The sequence below is a fragment of the Psammomys obesus genome, unplaced genomic scaffold (assembly GCF_907164565.1).
Source record: "Psammomys obesus unplaced genomic scaffold, mPsaObe1.curated_primary_1811, whole genome shotgun sequence".
NCBI classification, from domain to species: Eukaryota; Metazoa; Chordata; class Mammalia; order Rodentia; family Muridae; genus Psammomys; species Psammomys obesus.
Window position 1 is genome coordinate 15,425,687 of NW_026592890.1, and position 22,597 is coordinate 15,448,283.

The 22,597-nt window shown below is 37.9% G+C and overlaps 1 protein-coding gene across 1 annotated transcript in view; it reads right to left on the reverse strand.

Annotated features, from left to right (window-relative positions):
• Positions 1-10,778: 10,778 nt before the first annotated feature.
• Positions 10,779-22,597, reverse strand: part of Lnpep (leucyl and cystinyl aminopeptidase) — an 87,019-nt gene continuing 75,200 nt past the window's right edge. The window contains exons 15-18 of the mRNA XM_055615972.1: positions 22,016-22,177; positions 20,793-20,933; positions 20,102-20,183; positions 10,779-19,035 (exon numbers count right to left, since the gene is read on the reverse strand). Coding sequence (XP_055471947.1) covers positions 18,904-19,035; positions 20,102-20,183; positions 20,793-20,933; positions 22,016-22,177 — 517 coding nt within the window. The 3' untranslated portion in view covers positions 10,779-18,903. The remainder of the gene's footprint in view (positions 19,036-20,101; positions 20,184-20,792; positions 20,934-22,015; positions 22,178-22,597) is intronic.

Here is a 22,597-nt window from a genome sequence, read left to right on the forward strand (position 1 = left end):
TAAAACTTTATTGTATTAATGTAACATATTGTCTAAGTCCAGGTAGTTGACACGATAAGTTTTGTTTTGTATTTTCTAGTGACTAATGATTTTGATTATCATGTTTAGCGCCTATTTGCATATCTTTTGTGGAAAAAATGTTCAAATCTTTACCTGTTTTATTCTTTAACCTTTTTTCATTTAAAAAAAATGTTATGCATTTTTGGTGTTTTTTTCTGCATCTGTGTACCAGATTGTGTGCAGAGCCTTCAGAGGTCAGAAGAGGGTGTCACATCCCACAAGACTGGAGATCCCGATGGCTGTGAATCATGTAGATGCTGAGAATCAAACCCCAAAGTGCTCTGGAGCACTGAGTCATAGCTCCAGCTCTTTTGCCTGTTTAATCTAGAAAATCTAGAATATCTTTTAATTGTTGAGTTCATTATGTAAGATTTGGAAAATTTTTTTGTGGCATTCTCTTTTGTTTCTTCATTTTCTTGAAAATGTCCTTTGATTCTGAAAGATTTTAATTTTGGTGAACTTTCTTTTTACTTATTGCTGTCTATACTTTCATTTTCATATATTAATAAGTGTACCTTACTTAATACAAGGCCATGGAGCTTAGTCACATTCTTCTAAGAGTTTAATAATTTTAGTCGTTAGAATTGTGCTTTTACCCATTTTGAATTAATGTCTTTTCATAGGACTTGAGAAAGTGGTCCCAATTCTTTCACATTTGGATATCTAGTTGATTCAATACTATAGCAGAGAACTTTCTCCCACTGATTGTCATTGTTGATTCATCAACAATCACTGTCGATTAACCTACATCATTCCAACTACTGTAGCTTCATGGTGAGGTTGAGATCTTGTTATGTCCGCTGGCATTTTCTTAATTCAAGATTGTTTTGGCTTTTCTGGGTTATTTGAGGGTCTGTGGGACTTTAGCATCAGTTTGGCAGTTTCTACGAAGGGGCTGTTAAGACTCTGATAGAAACTGTATTGACTCAGCAGATCAATTTAGAGATATTTTTGTCTTAACACTATTCAATCTCCCATTCAAAAACACACAGATTATTTACATCTATCAAGTTCTTTATCTAAGCAATGTTTAACAGATTTCGGTGGACAAATGATGAAACCCTCCTATTCGCCTTCCCCTTCTTCCTTTGTTATGGTACTAGGGACTGAATACTGATTATCATATACACTAAATGTGGTTCTACCACTGAAGTACATAGTCTGTGGAATTAATTTCTTTAATTCACACTGATGTCATTCATTGTTAGTGTTTAAAAATAATGCTGTCTTTATTATTAGAAAAATACTGATGTTATCCTCTACAAACTTGATACATTTTCTTTAATTTTCTTGACATAGTTTCTTGGATAGATGTTACAGGATATTTTATCTCATGATGAACTCCGAGACTGTGAACTGTAAAAACCAGTCTTTGGTATGGTTCAGTCCTAACACACACCTTTAATCCAAGAAATTCCTGTTTATTGTAAGCAGGTGATGAGGGTGTGGCTCAGCCCTAACACTCACCTTTAATCCTAGAGCTTTCTGTACTCAGGATTTAATGAAGTTAAATTTAGGTCAAGAGGTGGAGCAAGTAACCAGCTGACAGGGATTAACAGAAAGGAGAAACTTTGAGAGAAGAGTATTTAAGACAGCATGGAGAAGAAAGGTGCTTTGGCTCTCTAGCTCTTAGGCTTTTAGCTGTTGGCTTTTTCCTCCTGGGCTGTTGGTTGAGCTAGCAAGCTTTTGGCTTTTGGCTTTTTGGCTTTTTCCTGAGACATGGGCTGAGTAGGAAGGTCAGCTGGGTGCTTTCTCTGCCTCTCTGAGTTGGCAGGCATTCACCCCAGCATCTGGCTCCTGAGTCTTCATTGGTAAAATCAAATGGTTTGGATTTTCTTTTTTTATAATAACATTTTGCCACCCAACATGGGCAACCAAAATGTTAAAATAGAATTATTTGGGGGTGTTATAATGATTCATTCATTATAACAACAGATAGAACTTTCAAATGATGCTAGATAGAAGAAGCTAGAAAAGGCACATTTGTTGCTTCTGTTAAAGGATTACATTTCGTTTTTTTGTTTTGTTTTGCTTTTTTAGCACTAAAGATACTTTTAACTATGGGTTTTTCACAGGTTCCTTTTGAAAGTTGACTAACTTGCATTTTTAATCATGAATGCTTTGTTAGCATCTAGTCAAATGCATTGGCTTTATATTTATTTATTTATTTTATTTATTTAGTAACTTATTTATTTTCTCCTTTCCCTCTTCTTTTCATTCCATAGACCAGGCTGGCCTCAAACTTAGAGATCCTCCTGCTTTGCCTCCCAAGTGCTGGGATTAAAGGCTTGAGCCACCATGCCTGGCTCTTTATATTTAATCTTTTAGTATGATATATTTCATTAGCTAGCTTTGAAATGCAATACACCCTTACTTTTGGGATATCTTACTTTATAGGGATGTGTAGTTTTTCATGTATGTTGTTGAATTCAAGTAGCCACCACTCCATTCGGTATTTTTGCGACGGTATCTATAAAGAATATTTACCTTTACCAAGGGCACTTATCTGTAGTTTTTGTTTTGTTTTGTTTTTGGTGTGTGTGTGTGTGTTTGTGTTTTACTTCTTTGTTTTGATTAGGTGTCTAATGGTAGCATCACAAAATTGGTTGAGAAGTTTAACCTTCATTTTTTTTCTTTAGAGCTTGTCAAGAATTGATGTTAAGTATTTAATATACTGCACAGCAAATTTCATGATTGTTTATGGATTTACTCTTGTAGGCAGATTTTTTGAGCAATACCTCAATCTCTATTTATTATAGGTTTATTCAAATGTTCTATTTATTCTAAAGTTTAGGTTTAGTGGTTTATGTGTTTTTATGAATTGGCTCATTTCATATAGTTATCTGAGTTGCCCAACACAACTATGCATACTTGCGATCTTTTTTATTCTGTTAAGTCCTTTGTAATGTTCCTTCTTTCGTCCCTAACTTTAGTAGTTAGGCTTTTCTCTTTGTTCTTATTTAGCCTAAAGAACCCATTGGCTATTTATGAGTGGAGTACTTAAGTTTCTGCCTACCCGTAATTCCTCCACATTCTCTCATTGATAATTCCATTTCAGTGTGGTCAGAAGACATACTTTATATCTTATACTATTCCTTGGGTTTGTTTTATGGCCTTCTATATGGTCTGTGTTAGATGAAGTTCTGTGTATGCTTGCAAAGACTATATTCTGCTGTTGCTGAGTGGTATTTTTCTGTGGCAATTTTCTAAGTCAAGGTAGTTTATGCTATCTTCAAGTTCTCTGTAGCTTTGCTTTCTGTATGATTTTTTGTTTTATAGCCATCATTGGGTTTTAAACTTGCAGTTTAAAGTTTCTAGCTATTATTGAATTGGATTGCCTCTTTCTTATTTAAGGTCAGTTACTTTTTGTTTCTTGTAATCTGTGCCTGTGTTTTAAAGTAAATATTGTTTATAATTCATGGCCATCGGCATTTTACATAAAGTAGAATCCTTTGTCTTATTAAAAATTTGGTATTCAACTTATTTTATTTGATATTAGTTTAACTACTTTAGTGTTATTTGGTGAGTATTATATTTTTCCTTCTTTGACTATGAATTTATTTGTATCTTTAAATCAAAGTGTGTTTCTTATAGACAATATAGAGTTGGGTAATCTAATCTAGTGTGGTTGTCTTTTCTTTTTTAAAAATATAGTATTTTTATTATTTTTGGACAATTTCATCTATGCTTACATTGTATTTGGTCATGTTCACCCCAGTTTTCTATCCCCTCACTACTGTGAGGTCCACCTGTGGTTGTCTTAGACTCAAACTCCAACCAAGTGCCATGCATGGAGATAACCTAGAACTCCTGCATAGATGTAGCCCATGGCAGTTCAGTGTTCAAGTGGGTTCCATAGTAATGGGAAGAGGGACTGCCTCTGACATAATCTGATTGGCCTGCTCGTTGATCACCTCCCCCTGAGGGGGGAGCAGCCTTACCAGGCCACAGAGGAAGACAGTGAATCTACTCCTGATGAGACCTGATAGACTAGGATCAGAAGGAAGGAGAGGAGGACCTCCCCTATCAGTGGACTTGGGGAGGGGCATGTGTGAAGAAGGGGGAGGGAGGGTGGGACCGGGAGGGGAGGAAGGAGGGGCTTATGGGGGGATACAAAGTGAATAAAGTGTAATTGACACAAAAAAAGGTAAAAGAAAAAAAGATTTGCAAATAAAAAAATGTACTTGTACTGTCTTTTACATTTATCTATGCAGTTAATTACACTGTGTCTTTCTTTGCTTTGGCTTTATTATCTAGTGTCTTTTTATTTCAACTCAAAAAGTATTTCTAGTGATTCATGTACAACAGCTATACTAACAACAAACTCCGGAGTTTTGATCATCTGGGAGTTTCTTCCCTCTGTTTCTGAAGAATAGTTTTGTGGAACATAGATGTCTTTGTCAAGATTTTTTCTTCTTCTGTCACACTGTCATTATGCCATTACACTCCCTTTGGTCTCCATGGTTTCTGGTATGAAACAGCAACAGGCCAAGAGATTTTACCATGGGGAGGTTGTTACTTCCCTCCTGTTGCAAGACCCTGTTCCCGGATATAGTGATGCCAAATTGGCCCTATCTCCTAAGAGAACCCCCTGCCTCCCCTGAGAAGGTGTCACCTTGCATAGTTTCTGTTGAACAAACCTTACCCAAGGTGATTTGCTTTCATCACTGGTCATCTTCTAGCTGGTAACAATGTCTAAACTATGTAAATTGGACTATAGGTCAGTTCAGCTATGTTTTAGGAATGAATATGTTATCTTTTAGATCTCTGTAATGGAAGTTTTGGTTTCTTTAAACTGTTGTTTTTTAAATTTTTTTATTTATTTAATTTTTATTTTATGTGCATTAGTGTGAAGGTGTCAGATCCCTTGGGATTGGCAATAGTGAGCTGCCATGTGGGTGCTGGGAATTAAACCCAGGTCCTTTGAAAGAGCATACAGCGTTCTTAACCACTGAGCTATCTCTCCAGCCAAAACTCAGTTATGTTACGTAAATACGCTTTTGTTTAGATCCCAAGTGTGGGATTCTAGTTTGGGCTTCAGTTTGTCCACAGCTGATAATTGCCTCCTGTGGGGTGTGATCTTCGCCAGATGGTAATAGCCTTCCTCGTGCAGCATGGAAAAGCTCTGAGTAGTCTAGGGCTCTGAGAGATATAAATATGAGAGCCCAGATAGAGAAGGTGTGGTGTCTGGAGAGACCAGAGAAGACGGAGAGAAACATTTCTATGCAGCGCAGTGACTTGGAGGAGACTACTTGCTGCGTTTGCTGTGATATCGATTGGTAGAGCCCCAAAGGAACACACTGACCCTACACAGCTGGGAGAAGTAAAGGGGTCTGCGACCCCTCTCCTCACTAACCTTCTCTCTCTTACCTAGGGTTAAAGAGTTGGTGGAAGGGAGGTAGAGGCTTAAAAAAAAAAGTTTAAAAATGAGTGCAACAGATCTCCTCAAAAATATAAAAGGAACCGTGTCTATTTTAGACCACTTTACTTGAAATTCTTTCTTTAGCATCTTCTTTTTTAAGTTTCATTTAAAAATACACACATGCATAGTTCTGTCAGGATTCCTTTAATTTCTCAGTTTCTCTTGGTCTCTGTTCACGTTTGGGGGTGCTTCCATGAGGACTATGTGGACTCTCAGCCATCTCAAGAAAAGCAGGTATTCTTAGAGGTTTCTGTTCATCCATGGTGTGAATTGGGTAGAAAAAAAACTACCTCTCCCAATGTCCCCCACCCCGAACACACACACACACACACACACACACACACACACACACACACACACCAGTCTAGCTATATCCCAAGCAGATCGCTGTTAAAGCAAGGACCTTGGAAATACAGAATATCACAATTCCTTTCTTGATTATTGAGCTAGAGGTCAATGAAGTAAGGCAGGCAGTTGTATGTACCGTCTGGAAACCTAGCTGATGAAAAGGTGTATTTCTTTGATTCATTTAACTGACTATACTCCAGGCTTCAAGTGCTTACAGACGCCTCTTCGCCTAAACTCAGATTTAAGTCAAGACTCACTGCTTTGTGGTTCTGTTCTGAAAAGCTATTCTCGTTCAAGCTTTGCCACACAGAGGAAAGATGCTCTTCTAAGTGGAAGTGAAGGGAACCCTGAGGTGAAACTGCACACATGCAAAGGATTCCATGCCTCTTGTCACTCACCTGGAACACCCTTAGGAACCAAGTTTCTCTGTGACTATGTCTTTCTCTCCATACATGTGCGTGTATGAATGTGTGTGTGAATGCACACACGTGCATATGTGCATGTCTTATGTAAAAGGACCCCCCGGAAATGGCCAGGACAGGGAGAGGCTCTGGAGAAGAAAAATATCAAAAGGCTCAGGAAGGTAAGTTTTCTTTTGGATTTCCTCACTTTGATGCCTGGAAAATCTTACATTTGTTACATGTTGTTCAGCAACATGTTGGCTTCAGCACATTTTATAGAAAAGAATCTTGAACCAAGTGTTAAGTTCTGAATCCAAGTTGGCTAAAGGCAGAAAAGAGACTTACAAGCATGCACACAAGGTAGAAGACAGACATCTGACATTCAGGTTTTGCCCGTTCAAAAACAAAAGAAAACAAAACAAAAGCAAAAAAAAACCAAAAAAACCAAAAACCAAAAAAAAAAAAAAAACAAAAAAACTAAACTAAACTTTGTGAAAGTTCTTTCGCAGTATTTATTTAGTTGATCTATTGCCCTAGCAATAGAAAGCACAAGAGTGTGCAGCCAAGAGTAAATGGTTTACTTTGGGCTGAATGCAAACTATTTTAGATAAATGGACTTTAGAAAACCTCGTTAGTGAAGCTAGTATTTACCTTCTGCTCGGCTTGTCACATGTCACAGCATTTGTCACTGGTGGTGATCGCTCTCCTCACCAAATATGGTCTGGTGATGACACAACCTTCTGACATTATTGCCTTCCAGAGACAGTGCTACTTCAATGCAATGCACTTCATCCAAACACATACAAAATGGCCTACCCTTTCAAGATCATGACATTTACATTATCAGTACGTTTAAACCATTTAACTCCAAGCTCAACTTTACAGTAATGTACCCACCTCTTTTGATAGTGAATTCATAATAGGATTTTTTTTTTCATTGAAGCAATTCTTACTCTTTTCGAAGAAAACAGTGTCCTACGGGCAAGTGCACATCATCTACGTCTAAGCTACACATATAGACATATGTGAAATTTTAGCTAAGGTGTGTTCTGTTACCTTTAGCCTATGTAATGGGGAGAGTGGACTAGATCATCTAGAAGGTTCCTTTCAGCACCAGTTTCCTATCTGCAAGCATAGCAGAGTATTGTTAATAGTGTCAGGGGTTGGCTGTCTCCCATGGGGTGGGTTTCAGTTGGGCCAGGCATTGGTTGGACATTCCCTTAATCTCTGCTCTATCTTTATCTCTGCACATCTTGTAGGTAGGGTAAGTTTGGGTTGAAGGTTTTGTGGGTGAATTGGTGTTCTCCTCCAGCCACTAGGAGTCCAGTCTATTTAAGGGGTGGCTTCTTCAATCTCTATGACCCCTGTTAGCAACAAGCAAGCCTAAGACATTTGATCAATTTCTCTGTATATGGTATACTTTGCATACAATGTTTTCTAGCTAGAATCTGATTGTCTCACTCATTAATGGCAAATAAGTCGAGGAGTAGTGAATTTCTTCAACATCTTTGAAGCACCAGGTCCAGCATCCCACATATTTGTGTCTCATACCTTGATGGCCAAGTAAATATTTTCTCCACTATAAGTCGATCAAGAGTTTAGTTTGCAATTTCCTTATAATTAACCAAAATTCATTAGCAGTCAGGATTTTAGTTCAGTTCTGAAACCAACATGTTGTTGATTAATATTTAACATTGATTTATCTTTTTGTTAAACAGCGATTTTTCCTAAACCAGCTGTATACCCAAATCACCACAGAGACTAGGATTTATTTAATTAACCTAGAGCACAATGCTGGGCAATAATTATTCCATCCTAAACCTCCAAGCCTGCATAACTTCCTCCCATTCAGATTTCCTACATTATACTTGCTTTTTAGTGATATTTTAGGTCCGGTTCATCTCTCCTGGTGTTTCCAGATCCTTTCCCCTTAGATCTCACTTCTCTCTCTTCCCACTAGCTTCTTTCTCCTCCCCTCCAGACCAGGATGTCCTACCCTATTCTCTCCATTGCTCAGCACTGTCTGGTTGTTTTATTGGCAATACAGAGAACAAATGGTAGCATATTTACACAAACTTGAGAGAGTGATGCTTAGAATAAGCACCACAATGCAACGTCTGGATTGAAACCAGATTGTGGGGTAGAGAAATCAGCATTTGAATGAACAAGGGTGAATTGTATACATTCCACAAGAACATTATACCAACACCAACATAACTGCATGCATTTGCATTTTCTTGTTTCTAATGTTATGTGCCAGGCAGGACAGGATGCACTTATCGCAGTACATACGGGAGTCAGAGGACAATTTGTGGGAGTCAGCTCTCTTCTTCCATGATGTGAATTCAACTCAGCTCATCAGGTCTGGCAGTGCCTCTCCCTGGCCTGTTGTCTAACATCTGACACTCTTCCTCAAATAAAATGTAGGCAAATTCAAGGCTTAAACTTGAAAAAAGAAAAGCATAATTTTCTTGCTGGTATGTTGTATAACCTTATTCAATTTACTGGAATCATCTCCATTTGTTACAGAAGATGTTGGCACACAGTTGGGATTCTTAAAGACCAAAGCTGAATTTATGCTTTCTGGGTCAGGCACTGCCATACAGTTCTAGATGTTTTTATCTCAGGTTAACACTCCTGGAAGATAGATCTGTGAGGAGTATCCTGGCTAGTGGAACGAAAAACATCTTGAAGTAGAAGGTAACAGGTGAAAAAGAAGTCCTGTCTCTGACTAGTGTCCCTCTGCCCTGAAGCTTTTTAATATCTTAATTTCCTCAAATCATGAATCTTTTGTTAAATACATGGAAACAGTAATATCGCATTAACTTCTGTTAAAATAAAAAAAAAAAGTTGACATCTTTGTGATCGACAGAATGATACCAAGATAGGGCACTCACTGTGCAAAGCTGCATGTGGCAGCGACATGCATGAAGAAGAGACATTGGAAACACTCAAAAAAGGCTTCCCATTTCTCAGATCCGGCTTGTGCACAAAGAGCTTGTTAATAAGAGCCTTAGTAAGCAATGCACTGCCACCCTAGGCTTCTCTTGCCCTTCTTTGGCCTCTTCTAAATACCCATACTTCCCTTTCAAACTATAGCCACCTGGTGCTTGTCAACAGTTTAATTTTGATAACTATTTTAATTGCATCATGTTCTTTTACAAAAACGAGTGGGAAAGTTGAAAATTACTCTAAGTAAAGGTCTTGAAAATGATACAGCTAAGCCCAAACCAAAAATAATGTGGTCTCAAAATTGCATTTAACCTCAATGAGACTTTGACCAGTCAACTGGATGTCACACACAAAGGAAAATGAAAGCACACAAGCATAGGGCATTGGGAACTTACCACCAATTACTGGATTGGGGTGAATGAAATTGGTTATTTAAAGACATGTTTTCGCTCTGATAATAAAACACCACTCTATAGCATATGTCAAATGTTCAATCCCCACACAAATCTAAGTAAACACTGGAGGCTCTGTGTGTCGGGAGATGGGAAAAAATCAAAAGAAGGCTAACATCAAATTCTTCTGCACTGTGATTTTGAAAATTAGTGAGAGGTTTATCAATCCTATTTCCTCCATCCCAACCTAGTGGAATTACTTTTGAATTTTAGTTCAACTTTTACTATTGATATCTATGAATATAAGACAGGTAACAAGTTTTTTAAAATAAAAATCCTTGCAATTTCTGAGCAGTTTGTAAATATGGTTAAAAAGGCACAGCATAAAGGCTTTTAAATCCCCCAAACAGGACTCATTGGGGGTGGAAACTAAGAGCCTCACTAGATTAGTTTTCAAATGCCCAACATTAAACTCATAATTTAAACTCTAATTATTGTAAAAATAACACTAGTTTTCATTCCTGTATCTGGAAACCTAACATACTCCCAATTCTAGATCAAGACTACTCATGGAGATGACATAGGTAGGCTACCTTTGTGGACCTAACTTCCTAGCAATGTGGACCCAACTGTTGCAATGTCCTTCCAGAAGGGCTGGTACCTGTATTCCAACCTATAGGGTCAAAGCAGGGAGAACTGCTCGCTTTCAGTGGATTTACTCTAACTTAGGTAGTGTATTACTGTGGAATCAGTTGCTACTTAGAGTATCTTACTGTTCATAATGATTCAGAAGCAAGTAGCTGTCCTAAAGCCAGCTCCCCTACTACTGAGACTTGTCCCAAGCATTCACATAAAATTTTAATAACTGTCAGTCCAGGGAACATTTGTGTATAAATGAAGTAAACTTTTTAGTTCTCAGAAGGGCTGGAGTGAGGTGTTGCTATCGGCAGTTGTTTATTTGTAGTTGAAACTGGCACCAATAGTCAGGGTGGATGTTGAAAACTCTATGGTCTGTATAACAATATCTCAAAGCAACAAAATAGTTGACAGTGAGTTTGGGTTCCTACATGTTAAGGATACTGGCGTGAGGCAGGAAGCAAATTGGATAAATTAATATATATAGGAACAGTTCTGATAAAACTTAGAACTGAGATGAAATACTTGTAATATATAGTCTGTCTAATTAGATGAATCCACACAGTATTGTATTTAAATACTTTTATTTTCATTTTACAAAGAAAGCAACAGTGTTTGCAGTTAAACATGCTGTTCAATCAGTGCTGGTCATATGCAAAACAAGTACAAAGAAAAATAAGCATTTTCCCTTTACAAGTAAAACAACACAATTTGCATATACAATATTAAACATACTATCTTCAAAATTTTCCACAAAAGACAGATTAGAATACAGATTTAGAATTCTACCCGCAAACTCAGACTGAATAAACTGAAGGTTTCTACGCTGTTTAAATTAAAAAAAAAAAAAAGTAATACCTTTGTAAATTTCCAAGTAATCACTTTCCAAAGTATTTGCAAGAAAGAGACTCTTCCTCCCAACCACAAGGAACACTTGGCTTTAATCAAGACAGCCGACTACAGTTTGACTCAGAGTGATTGGCTGATGAATGCAAATGCTCCAATTATGTGGCAATTCTCATTTCATACACACACACACACACACACACACACACACACACACACACACAAAGGATATTATTGTACTGATGATTTATACAGCCCAACTTCTGGAGCATTTCTTTTTTTTTGAGCTAAGCCATGACCTTTACTTCCTTTGAAGTATTTCAAATTAAAAACGGTTCAAAAATATCACTAATGACTACCATGACTAACTCCAAAAAGGTGGCCCTTTCTCTTTTATTTATGATCAAAGGTAAATGTGTCATGAATAAACTTTTTCCTACAGCAGCAGGTATAAGTAACAGCAATGTTACTAGGCTAATTTTCCAACACATTCCTGAGAGTTTGATATGGTAAATAATGTCTTTGAGAATTTCTAGGAGTCCTATCTATCACTCAGTCTTTCTTAAATGGATATGGGAAATCTTCCTCATGGAGTACCAGTAAAAATGTGAAAACAAGCTAAGATGCTGGAAGGACAGGAAGTTTTCACATGCATTTTCTCTAATGTAGACAAATGTGTAGTTGTAACATTTACCATGTGGTGGATAAAGAGACAATGTGAAATATAAGAATTCTGAGACCAACACAGAGGCTCGGGTACATGAAATGCACAGAGTCACAAAGCTAATGAGAAAGCAGCATTAGCTTAAATTTGTGAGTGCAACTTAAGATAGCATCTAACAACAATGAAGGCACTGGAGGCAAAGGCAAAACAGAACAGGAATGGTTCAGTTAAGAGAGAACTGGGGAGAGAGATGCAGCCACACCGAAGAGTTCTGGGTAAGAAAGGGCCAGTGTGCCCTGCCACATGCAGATATTCTAAGATAGAAAGGCTTGCCCCTGAAATTCTTTTGGGACCATGTTGTCTGTCAGTCACCAGAGGAGCAGCGATCATTCAGATGATCCATTCTAAGAATCACAATGACTTCTCCTGGGTACTCGAGAAGATTCAACAGAACTCTGAAGAGAACTCTGAACTCCAGGCCTCACAGTCAGATTACTCCTAAGGGCTCTTCAAGTCAGTTGTAGGAAACACTGATCCTGGTCATAAGCTTCAATAGCACACCTCCATCAAAATACAACTTTACTCAGCACTTCCCTCTGTTTTTCTGTTTTTTGGTTTTACAAAACCAAAGCTCACCTTTCACAATCTCAGTTTAAATAAATACTGGAAATGCTGGCTCTAGTTAGTTTCCACAATACAGCCGTATCTGAGTGTCTTCTGCCATCTTATCTGCTGCATGCCCACTGCCACTATCAGACATGGAATCATAGGGCTACAATTCCAATCAGATACCTAAGATGTAAGGAACCTTTGTTTTTTCCTAGGTGCATGTAGAAACCTTCAAGGGAAAAAGTATTAAAGGGAAACGACAAGGGAAAGAGAGAAAATTAAATATGCATGCATATATTTGCATCTTAAAAGATATATCCAGAGAATAACCAGAAATAAACAGAAAACAACTGTACTACCTACTGCTAAGTAAGGAACTATGTATGAAAAGATGTGCCCTGTCATATTATGAAACTAATTTTCATTATGTCCTTTACAGTTAGGCAAAGGACAGAATACAAAATGAAATAAAGAAATGAAAACTTTATATTAAGAAATCTACTATCAAAAATATAAATCCAAAACAATTAAGTAAATAACACACAAGTGCTCTACTAACTATTGCCAATACAGGCATAGGGGAGGGGGAGAATGGGAGATATGTCTTACACTGACCCTTAATTTTCACTAGGTGCCCATTTATCCATGCAAAGGACTATGGGCCTAATCAGTACCATGAAAAAATATATTTTAAAATCATGCACTCATCCCTTTCCCCAACCACTACCCACCTAAGTAATTCCCCCCCCCAAAAAAAAAAAACCAAACAGGTTATAAAAGTATTGCCTTTGTAGGCAACAAGGAAAAGGGAGCAGGATAGAGTTATCATACGTCTGGACCTCAATGTTTCATTATATATCTACAAATCCCAGCAAACAACTGGTGCTATGTGAAATAACATATAGAAAGTACCAACTATTTATATACTTAAAAAATATGTATATATGTATATATACACATCCAGAACACGCCCCCCCCCCCAACAAACAAAAGATAAGTAAGTAAAACATCTAGTCTACCACTGCCTACCAGGCAATGAGGGATAGGGATTGGGGAGAGTTTTCATAGAATCAATCTCAGTGTTCATTAAGTACATATTAAAAAATAGTCACACCAAGGACCAGGTTCAAAATGAACTTAACACCACAAGGCATTTACAATCATTTTCTAACAAGCATGTTATAAGCAACAAACAAACAGACAAAACAAGAAGCCAAGCCTAACAGTACTGACACACTACAGTATGGCACGGTGATAGAGTAAAGGACAGACATTCCCACATTTCTGGGTACAGACTCTTGCTTCTTTAGACAACATCAAAGCAGATTGGGAGTGAAAAACTGAAATAACTGGCAATCTTTTAAAGACATTTCAAAAAGTAAAAACCCAGAAATCTTTTACTCCATACTCTATGCCAAAGCTACACAACTATTCTACAAGCCATTGCCCAGACAGGCAATGAGGGAAGGGGAAGGGGACATTTTTCATAGAATGAACCTCAATATTCCTTATGTACCTAAGTGTCCATAAACAGATTTAGGTACAAAAGAAGTAACAACAACAAAAAGATTAAAAAATTCATATTTACATTTTAAAGTATATACATACACAAACACACACATATATATAAAGTTCCTCTGGGGGAACAGAATTAGAAAATCTATGCTACTCTATAACTATTGCCCACAGAGGCAATGAGGAAAAGGGAAAAGAGGACGTTTTCATACATCCGGACCTCCACGTCTCATTAGGTACTCATTAGACACCCATGTAAGGGATTCAGTACCAAATGAAAATATATATATATATACATATTTATATTTGTAAAGAGTATATCTCCTGCCCTTAAGTCCCCACTAAAGCTAACAGAAAAAACTGAAGAGAAAAACCTGCCTATGGGAGGACACTAAATTCAGAGTTCCACGGTTCATCAGAAACCTACAAGTCCAAGTTCAGGACAGGTACCCCCCACCCCCCAAATGCAGTGACCAAGAAGCAAAACACAATGAAACCATATGGCACCCCCCAACCCAGAGCAGCCCCTAAGCATGGTCTGTGCTACTAAACACTCTACATAGCCAATGTTAAGAGAAGGAAGAAGCTTCTCAGAGATCCCAGCTTTCCTCATAAATTCATGGAAAGGACAGGGAAACAAAGGAAGTAAAAATGCAGCAACAACATGTTCATACACTTAAAAAGTATATACTCTTGCTCCCAAACTACTTTTCCTGCCTAGCAAAAACCAACCAAGCAAACCATGACCACCCTAACTCCAAACCCAGCTATTTCAATTAACTGAAACTACTTTAAAAAGTATTGCACCCAGGCAATATTGGAAAGGGAAAGAGGACACTGTTATACATCTGAACTCCGCAGTACACTGGGTACCTTCCACTCTGAGCACCCAGTGAATTAATACAAGGTAGCAGTAAGAAATAAACATATATCCAGACATTGCATACACTTCCCTGTGTCTCCCACACTCCACTCCCACTCTATTAACATATTAACAGCTTTTATTCAACAGGCAGGAAAAGATGAGAAGTGGTGGTTCTTCACATCTAGTCTTCCATGTTTCATCAGGTATTTTCACATGCATTTAAAGGGCATAAGGCCAAATGAATTAGTAACAAAAAGCAATAGGAAGCACTACTCTACTCTCTTGTACACTCTCCCAAACAAAACAGTTAGCTCTTGCCTTAGGAGGCAACAAGAAAAAAGGTAGAATCTGCCATACTCAATCACACGGTAATTAAGTGTCTATGAAAACAAACCAGTCTAAGTGAAACATAAAAAGTAACACTGCATTTATAAAAAGCTTGAAAGGCTGAGAGACAATCTAAGTTCCTAAGACTGGAACAAAATAGTAAGCACTACTATCATTCTACTATTGCCAACACATCTGTGTGGCCTTGCATGGTTTATGTACATATCCACAAGAAGAATGTAATGAGGGTAGCAATAAGAAAGTCCAAAATAGCAGCAAAACTATTTCCACACACTTTTAAAAGAAGCTACCTTGCTCCCCTCTTGAAACCTACTCCTTTCAAAAATTAAAACCAAATTACTCTGTAACTCTTTCCTATAGCAGGCAACATGGGAAAATGAAAGATGAACACTCTTCACCAAGACAAAACTTAAAATATAAAAATATATAAAATAGATGTGTATGGTTCAAAATTATGTATCAGCCCTTCAAAAGTGCCTACAAACCCTCTAAAAGTCAATCACTTATTCTATCTATTGCCTACTCAGGCAATAAGGGATGGGGAAAAAGAGTAGATTTGTCATACTTTGGGACCTCCACTTTTTTTTGGTACTTCTTTGATATTTCAGAAATTTAAGAGCAAAATCAAAGAACACAAAACCCAGCAAAAACATACACCTGAGTTTCAAGAAATACAAATATAAGGAGACAGAACATTTCCAAAAAAAGAGAATTAATTTTGTATACAGAAAAGTAAGGCAAAGGTGAGAATATATACATTAAACCCATGATCCCAATTCTTAGAGGCCTATGTAAACCAAGCCATTCCTATGTAAACTCTGCCCCAGGACTGCAGTCCTCTGCAACAGTGCACCTGAGACGCACTGTGCCATCTCTGGAACCCACAGAACACATGGTCTTAGAGAAGCAAGCGCTCAGCAGTCTGGCTGAAGATTATCATTCCAGGTGCTTTAGATTAGGTAAGCATCTTTAAAATTCAATTCAACAACAGGCTATCAATCATTCAATGACATGAGACCTCATTTTAATTTCTTGCTCCCCAATAATCAGAAAGGACTGTTTGGTACCCAGTAAACCTGATGCAGCTGGCTTTTTATACCCAGGACTCTACTGGCAGCTTTTGTTCTAATGGCAAAGGAAATCAGCTAAGAAGAACCTGTGATAGCGAGAAAGTCTGTAAACACTGAAGTAATGACAAATACAATTTCATTTTAAAAAAACAAATAAAAGGAGACAGAAGAAGGCACAAGCATGTGGGTGGGGAGGGAATTGCCACTACTTTATTATAGCTAAACTCATACTAGTAGAGCAAACTTGTCTCCTCCAATTCCTAACTTTAATAAACTTTCAGATCTCCAAATCAATTTTTTTCCACAAACCGAGATTTCCAATTCTATCTTTCCTAATAATCAAGATGTGGCTTTCAAATTACATTCAATATACCCTTTCTCTGTAGTGAGCAGAATGCTCATTCAGCTGCTACCCAGTGATGTAAGGTCTTGGTGTGCTTACACCCAAACCACAAGCTGACCTTGTGCTTCAATCTTCCTTCTTAAAAGTACAGAGTGCAGGACTATACTTCAGAGGAGAAAAATCTGAATGCTACCAGTACATTTATCAGACTATAAAAGCCACTTCTCAGCCTTACAGACCTGACTTTGAGTTAGCTATAAGAAGTTGCACATAAAAAGGTTACCAAAACATGAAAACTTATAGAATTCTGTGGGGGAATTAACAGGAAGCCTACCAAAATTAAAAACCACTGAGGTGAATGTTATAGGTAAGTATCCTGGGAATGAAAAGCTTGTTTTACCATTGGATCAAGAGTTCCTTCTTTTTAGGCCCACACCTTCCTCAGGCTTTATTTACAACGGCACACACCACACACATTCACAATCATCCATGGAAAAAAAGTGTTATTTAACACAAGATTTGCCATACGAAGAGTTGCAAAGTCTTTAGGATCAATGCCAACATGGGCAAGTAAATCTCAAGATTGAACTGATCTTGAAAAGTAGCAAAAGTTAAACTCTGTATCAAAGTAGAATTTAGTAATACAACATGGTTAAAAAACAAAAAGGAGCAACCAAAACCTACAAGAGTATTTTTCCTTCACTCTAAAAATACAAAACCCCACTAACCTTCAGTATCAACTGAACTATCACTCATTTACCAAAAGCACGGGGAAATAAAGATCTATAATTACATATTTTACTAAGATATCAAGATGATTCTGTGATTCTCAGGAATAACATTCTCTACTCAAAAACACAAAAATGTTTATAAAAGACAAAACTGGGATCAAACACTAGGATTAAAGCAGGCTATTTTTCAGCTTGTCAGCCATTAAAGTTTTGTTATATAAAAATATTCTCATAAAATAAACTATAATTTTGTATACAACTCCACATATTCTAACTTTACAACAGCTGAATAAAAAAAGTGGCCTTTCTGTGGTCTGACCCTGTGGAGTGTTTTCAGTGTTCATAAATGAGTAATTCCCTTTTATGTACATGGACACTGTTTTCAAACAAATTCTCATGAGTTACTAAGAAGAAAACTTTTCTCCTAAGAATCAAAGAAACACAGCAATCTAGGCATAAGTCTGCATAGCTCAAAAAATTCAAGTACAGTATTTCTCCTTCAGAAGGAGTGGAGACACCTGCATCCCTTTCTAGTCACCCTCCCTCACTTTTCCTTTGCTTGATCCTTGGCTACCTTGTTTAACATAGTTTGCCCATGATAAAAGAAAAAAGCCTATAATTTTTTCAACTAAACAAAAGCACTGTTTTTAACAGTGAAAAAAGAAGCCAGAGCCCACCATATTTTCAACTTATTCCTGTTCCACATTCTCATTGTCCCTTTAAGGTACTATGGTGAACTTCAAAATAAAAAGCTTTAATTTCTTGAGGACACTATTTAAGAAATGCTTCTAATACACTCTTTAACATAAAGTAAAAACCCACACATGGTATGATTCACAGAGAAAAGGGTATGATTTGTTAGGTTCAAAAGGCAACTTAAACAAATTACATTCTTGGTGAGAAAGTAATGACAAAAACATCAGTGCTTAACAGAAAGCTTGCCACAGCTTATGAATAGCCTCCCCAGCAAGAAGTCTAACCAGGTATACACCATTGGGGGATACTGGCATTCCTGAATAAAATAATTAAGATTAACTCAGTTCAGAACCTACATAGTGCCATAAAGATGAAGCAAAAAGTGTTAGATATTTGGAAAACTGAAAATTTGAGTCTGTTTTTTCAGCTGTTCAACTTAAGAGAAACATGAAAAATTCTATAGAATTTTCTGTAGGAACTATTATTCTATAGACATAACTAGGACTTCAGGACCCTAGTCAGGGTAGACACCCCAGCTGAGGTCACTTGTCTATAGCTGCATCTTCAATGCTTTTGTCACTGCACTCTTCCAGGCTAACGCCCACATTCCAGGTGTGTCTATCAGCAAGAAGCAACAAACTGCTGACCAATCAGCAACCTACAACTACAGCTGTTCCTTCAGCAGACCTTCCTTGGTTGCACTATGCCAGTAACACTCTGGACACTAAGAAATACAGCAGAATTTCAAATCTGACTTTTTTCTCCATGTGTATGTCAAATAAAAATTACTGTTTTTGTATATGGTTGGCATACAGGTGAATATAATTTTGTAATAAATAACTATTTGCTGCCTAAAGATTTTTCAGAAAAGACATAAAAAATACAGTTGGGCCCTGAGCTAACTAGAACTCCTAACAGTGCAAACAACTCTGCAGCAGGCCTGCCTTCACCTCAACCTTTGCAAAAGCAGCAGAGCTGTGGGCACCAGAAGGTCAGCTGTGAGTACTAGAGCCACCACGTCAGCGCTTTCAGGTTCCTCGCCATCCACTGGATATTCAGCTGAATAACTTCCAAAGCCTCCTGGACACACCGAAGCTGCAAGGTTGCCTCTGACTGATTTTCAAAGAAGGCCTGGACCTGCAAGTTCCACAAAGAAATATTTTAAACAAAGAAAGGCTGGGCCTCCTGAAGTAAGTTTTAACTATGTCATGGTAGCTCCAACATCTGACATGTAGGAAGTAGGAGGAGCATAGTAAAGTAAAAGAGTAGCCCTATACTTTACCATCTAAGGTATTTGCCTCAATCAAGTGAAGTAATCCTAAAAAAAACAAAAACAAAAACAAAAACGAACTTTTCTTCCCTGCTGGTGCCTCTACTCCCATATCTACTATTTCTTCTTTCCTTATTATGTCTTAAAATAGAAAAAGAACTCTGAAGAAAAAATGAGTCCTTATGGAAGAAGAGGGAGATAGAAAGACCTGGAGGGGACAGGAACTCCACAAGGAGAACAACAGAGCCAAACTACCTGGGCCCAGGGGTCCCTGCGGAGTCCGATACTACACAGAAGGAGCTTGCATCAAGAGGACCTAGAACCCCCTGCTCAGAGGAAGCCTGTAGGCTGCTCGGTTTCCAAGTCAGTTTCCTAGTAAGGGGAACAGGGACTGTCTCTGACATGAACTCAGTGGCTAGCTCTTTGATCACCTCCCCTTGGGGGTGCAGCCTTGACAGGCCATAGAAGAAGATGATGCAGCCAGTACTGATGAGAAATGATAGGCAGATAGAAGAGGAGGAGGTGCTCCCCTATCAGAGGCCTAGGGAAAGGGCATAGGGGGAGGAGGAGCGTGGGTGGGAATGGGAGGAGATGAGGGAGGGGGCTACAGCTGGGATACAAAGTGAATAAAGTGTAAATAAATGAATGAATGAATAAATAGAAAAGAGAAAAAAAGAGTCAATCTAAAATTAGGCTTGATAAATTCACTTTGAATGGAATTTCTCAAAATAATTTCACTACTACTAACATTATTTGTATTGAGGAGACAGGAAGTAGTGCTGACAATGGAAGCAGAGCTTCACCTCCGGCTATACATGCAACCATTTAAAAATAATCTCAATGCAGAATCATTAGCATTGGTGAAAGAAAACTGAAGGGATTAGAATTAGCACAGCAAGTCTCCACTCCCTGCTAGTATTTTGTATAACCAACCTCAGACAAATGTGTCTTTGTTGAAAACAAGTGAGTAGATCCAGCAACGATACTTTGCATGGTATAGGAGCCCAGATGGAACCTGAAGAAACACAAATATAACACACACACACACAAAAAAAATAATAATGAAGCAGCTGCTGACAACCAAAGCACTGTTCTACAGTATGAAGGAAATGCTTTAATGTAAAGGCAGAGTGGGGTCTTCCTTTTGGAAATTCAGTTCAAAAGCTAGGGCATCTTTCACACTTACTGCCACTGGGCAGGAAAGGAGGTGGAGGCTTGGGATATTCTGATAGAATTTTAATCCGAGTCTCAAAAATCAGCTATATCCAGAAAAATAAATATTGCTTTACGAGAAGAAGAAAACACCTATATGTGCTACCTAGCTAAGTGTGATTCCTTAACTGATGTCTTGGCAATCAAGAAATATTTCTAACACATATAACCAAGCAGCTTCTCTGAAATAGCCCGTGGTCATGCTAGGTCCACTAGCTTATTAGGTGTCCCTGGCCTTGATCAGCATTTCAATGGAATACCACTGTTACACAGTGTAATGCTTATAAATACAGAAAGCTGCTTCCTTAGACGTGGTAGGACAAATCATAATCGCAGGGAGCCAGCAAGGAACAATGAGCCTTTTGCAAATGCATAGCCTGAGAATATTAAAGTCATTTCCCAAGAAACTTACTTATGTACAAGCTTACTCCAGTTTTCTTTAACAAAATCCCATGCCAGCAAGTGTCCAGGAAAGTGTCTGCCCACTGTTCTAATGATAAGTGACAGCTTCTGTGTTCGGATGATATCACCATCAAGGCTACTTTCCATTAACCTGAAAAAGGAAACAAGATTTAGCCTTCAAAATAATTGTTTTTGAAGTGATAAACAAACTGATATTAGCACCGGGTTTCAACGTAAAGCTCTTTATCAATTCACAGTAAATCAGGTTGGACTAGGCTAAGATTAGTTCCATGTTGAAACTTGCCAATTATTTACAAGTCATGATACATTCATGTTTTGTCACAAAATGATTTATGAAATATCAAGGAAAAAATCTCCAACTTTCTACAGTTTTCTGGTTTTCAAGTCAGGAATTCTCAGCCTGTGTATTTCTGTATACAAATATACAGATCAGTACTGATACTACTAAACAAGAAGAAAAATAGTACAAAGTGGACAAAAGTATTTTACATTGTACTCTCTATGTTAAGGTGCTGTTTGAATGTTTATAATGGAAATTTATAGTATACTGTGCTAAGGACAGAGGCTGGCCAGTGATTTAAAGATAATGCTTATTTACAAAGTGTCATTTAGCAAGTGGGTCTGGGTAGGGGCCAAAGATGTCTCCTGGAGACTGTTAGGATTTAGCTGAGGGGATTTATATAAGAGAAGAACCAAGCTAAGATGATCCCCCTGGTATGGCTTTTGCTGTCTATGTCCTACGCTGAATGCACCTTTGATTTCACTTGGCCACTTGAACCTTTACTCTGCCTCTTTCTTTCTTTGTGTTGTGTCTCACTGCCTTTCTTTCACCTGCATGAGGCTCCCAATTGGACATTACGAAGTATAAGCAATAAATTCATAGGAGGATAAAAATATACAGTTCTATAGCTGTCTATTTTTGAAGTGTTTGCGTTTTCAAAGTGACAGCATGAACAGATCATATATAGTACCAGCAGAAGATGGGGTTTATGATTATTAACATCTTCAAATCTCTCAAACAAAGTGTATTCTGCACATCTGCCAAGGGTCAGTCCCCAAGAAGAAGTCAAGCTCATGCAAACTCTGCACATACTGTCCAAGTCAGCAAGTAGTCAGATTGAGAACTCAGGAGAAAATGGGCTCCTGTCTTACAGAGCAAAGAGCTTTCATCTTTTGGTTTCCTTCTACTAAGTTCTTTGAGTGGTTCCATACCAGTGAAGTTTCCGTACATCCTCTGAGCTGGCAAGGGCTTCAAGTATTTTGTTCTTTTCTGCTTCAGAGCCCATGGAGGAATACATTCTTAACAGGAACAACCAGCCTTTCTCAGTTCTTGCTCCAACTTTGAACACAGTGGTCATGACATCAGTAGGCAGGCTATAAGAGAGATAATGAAGCACAAGAATAACAAGGAAAATATATTACTTCAAAGGCAAGCAGTTGACTGGTAGTGTTTCTGGGTTCAGGTTAAATAATAACTGTAAATCTTCATACACTTTATAGAGTTAATTCAATGATTGCTACTTTCCTATAGTTATGACTTTAAAGAACGTAAGTTCAATATAATAGTTATTTACTGAGAAGACACATGGCTGCATACCGAGGAGGAATAGAGTGAGGAAGGAGACACACTCTTTTCTCTGTAGGTGATTATGCGCTATGCCAAAGTATACACAGTAACTATACACATTATAATACAGTGTGCTAAGTTTTATGGTATAGATAAAGCAGTATATACATGTTTGGGAGACTGGGTGTACAAAGGGAATGAAACATAGCCAACTGCCTTTATTAAGA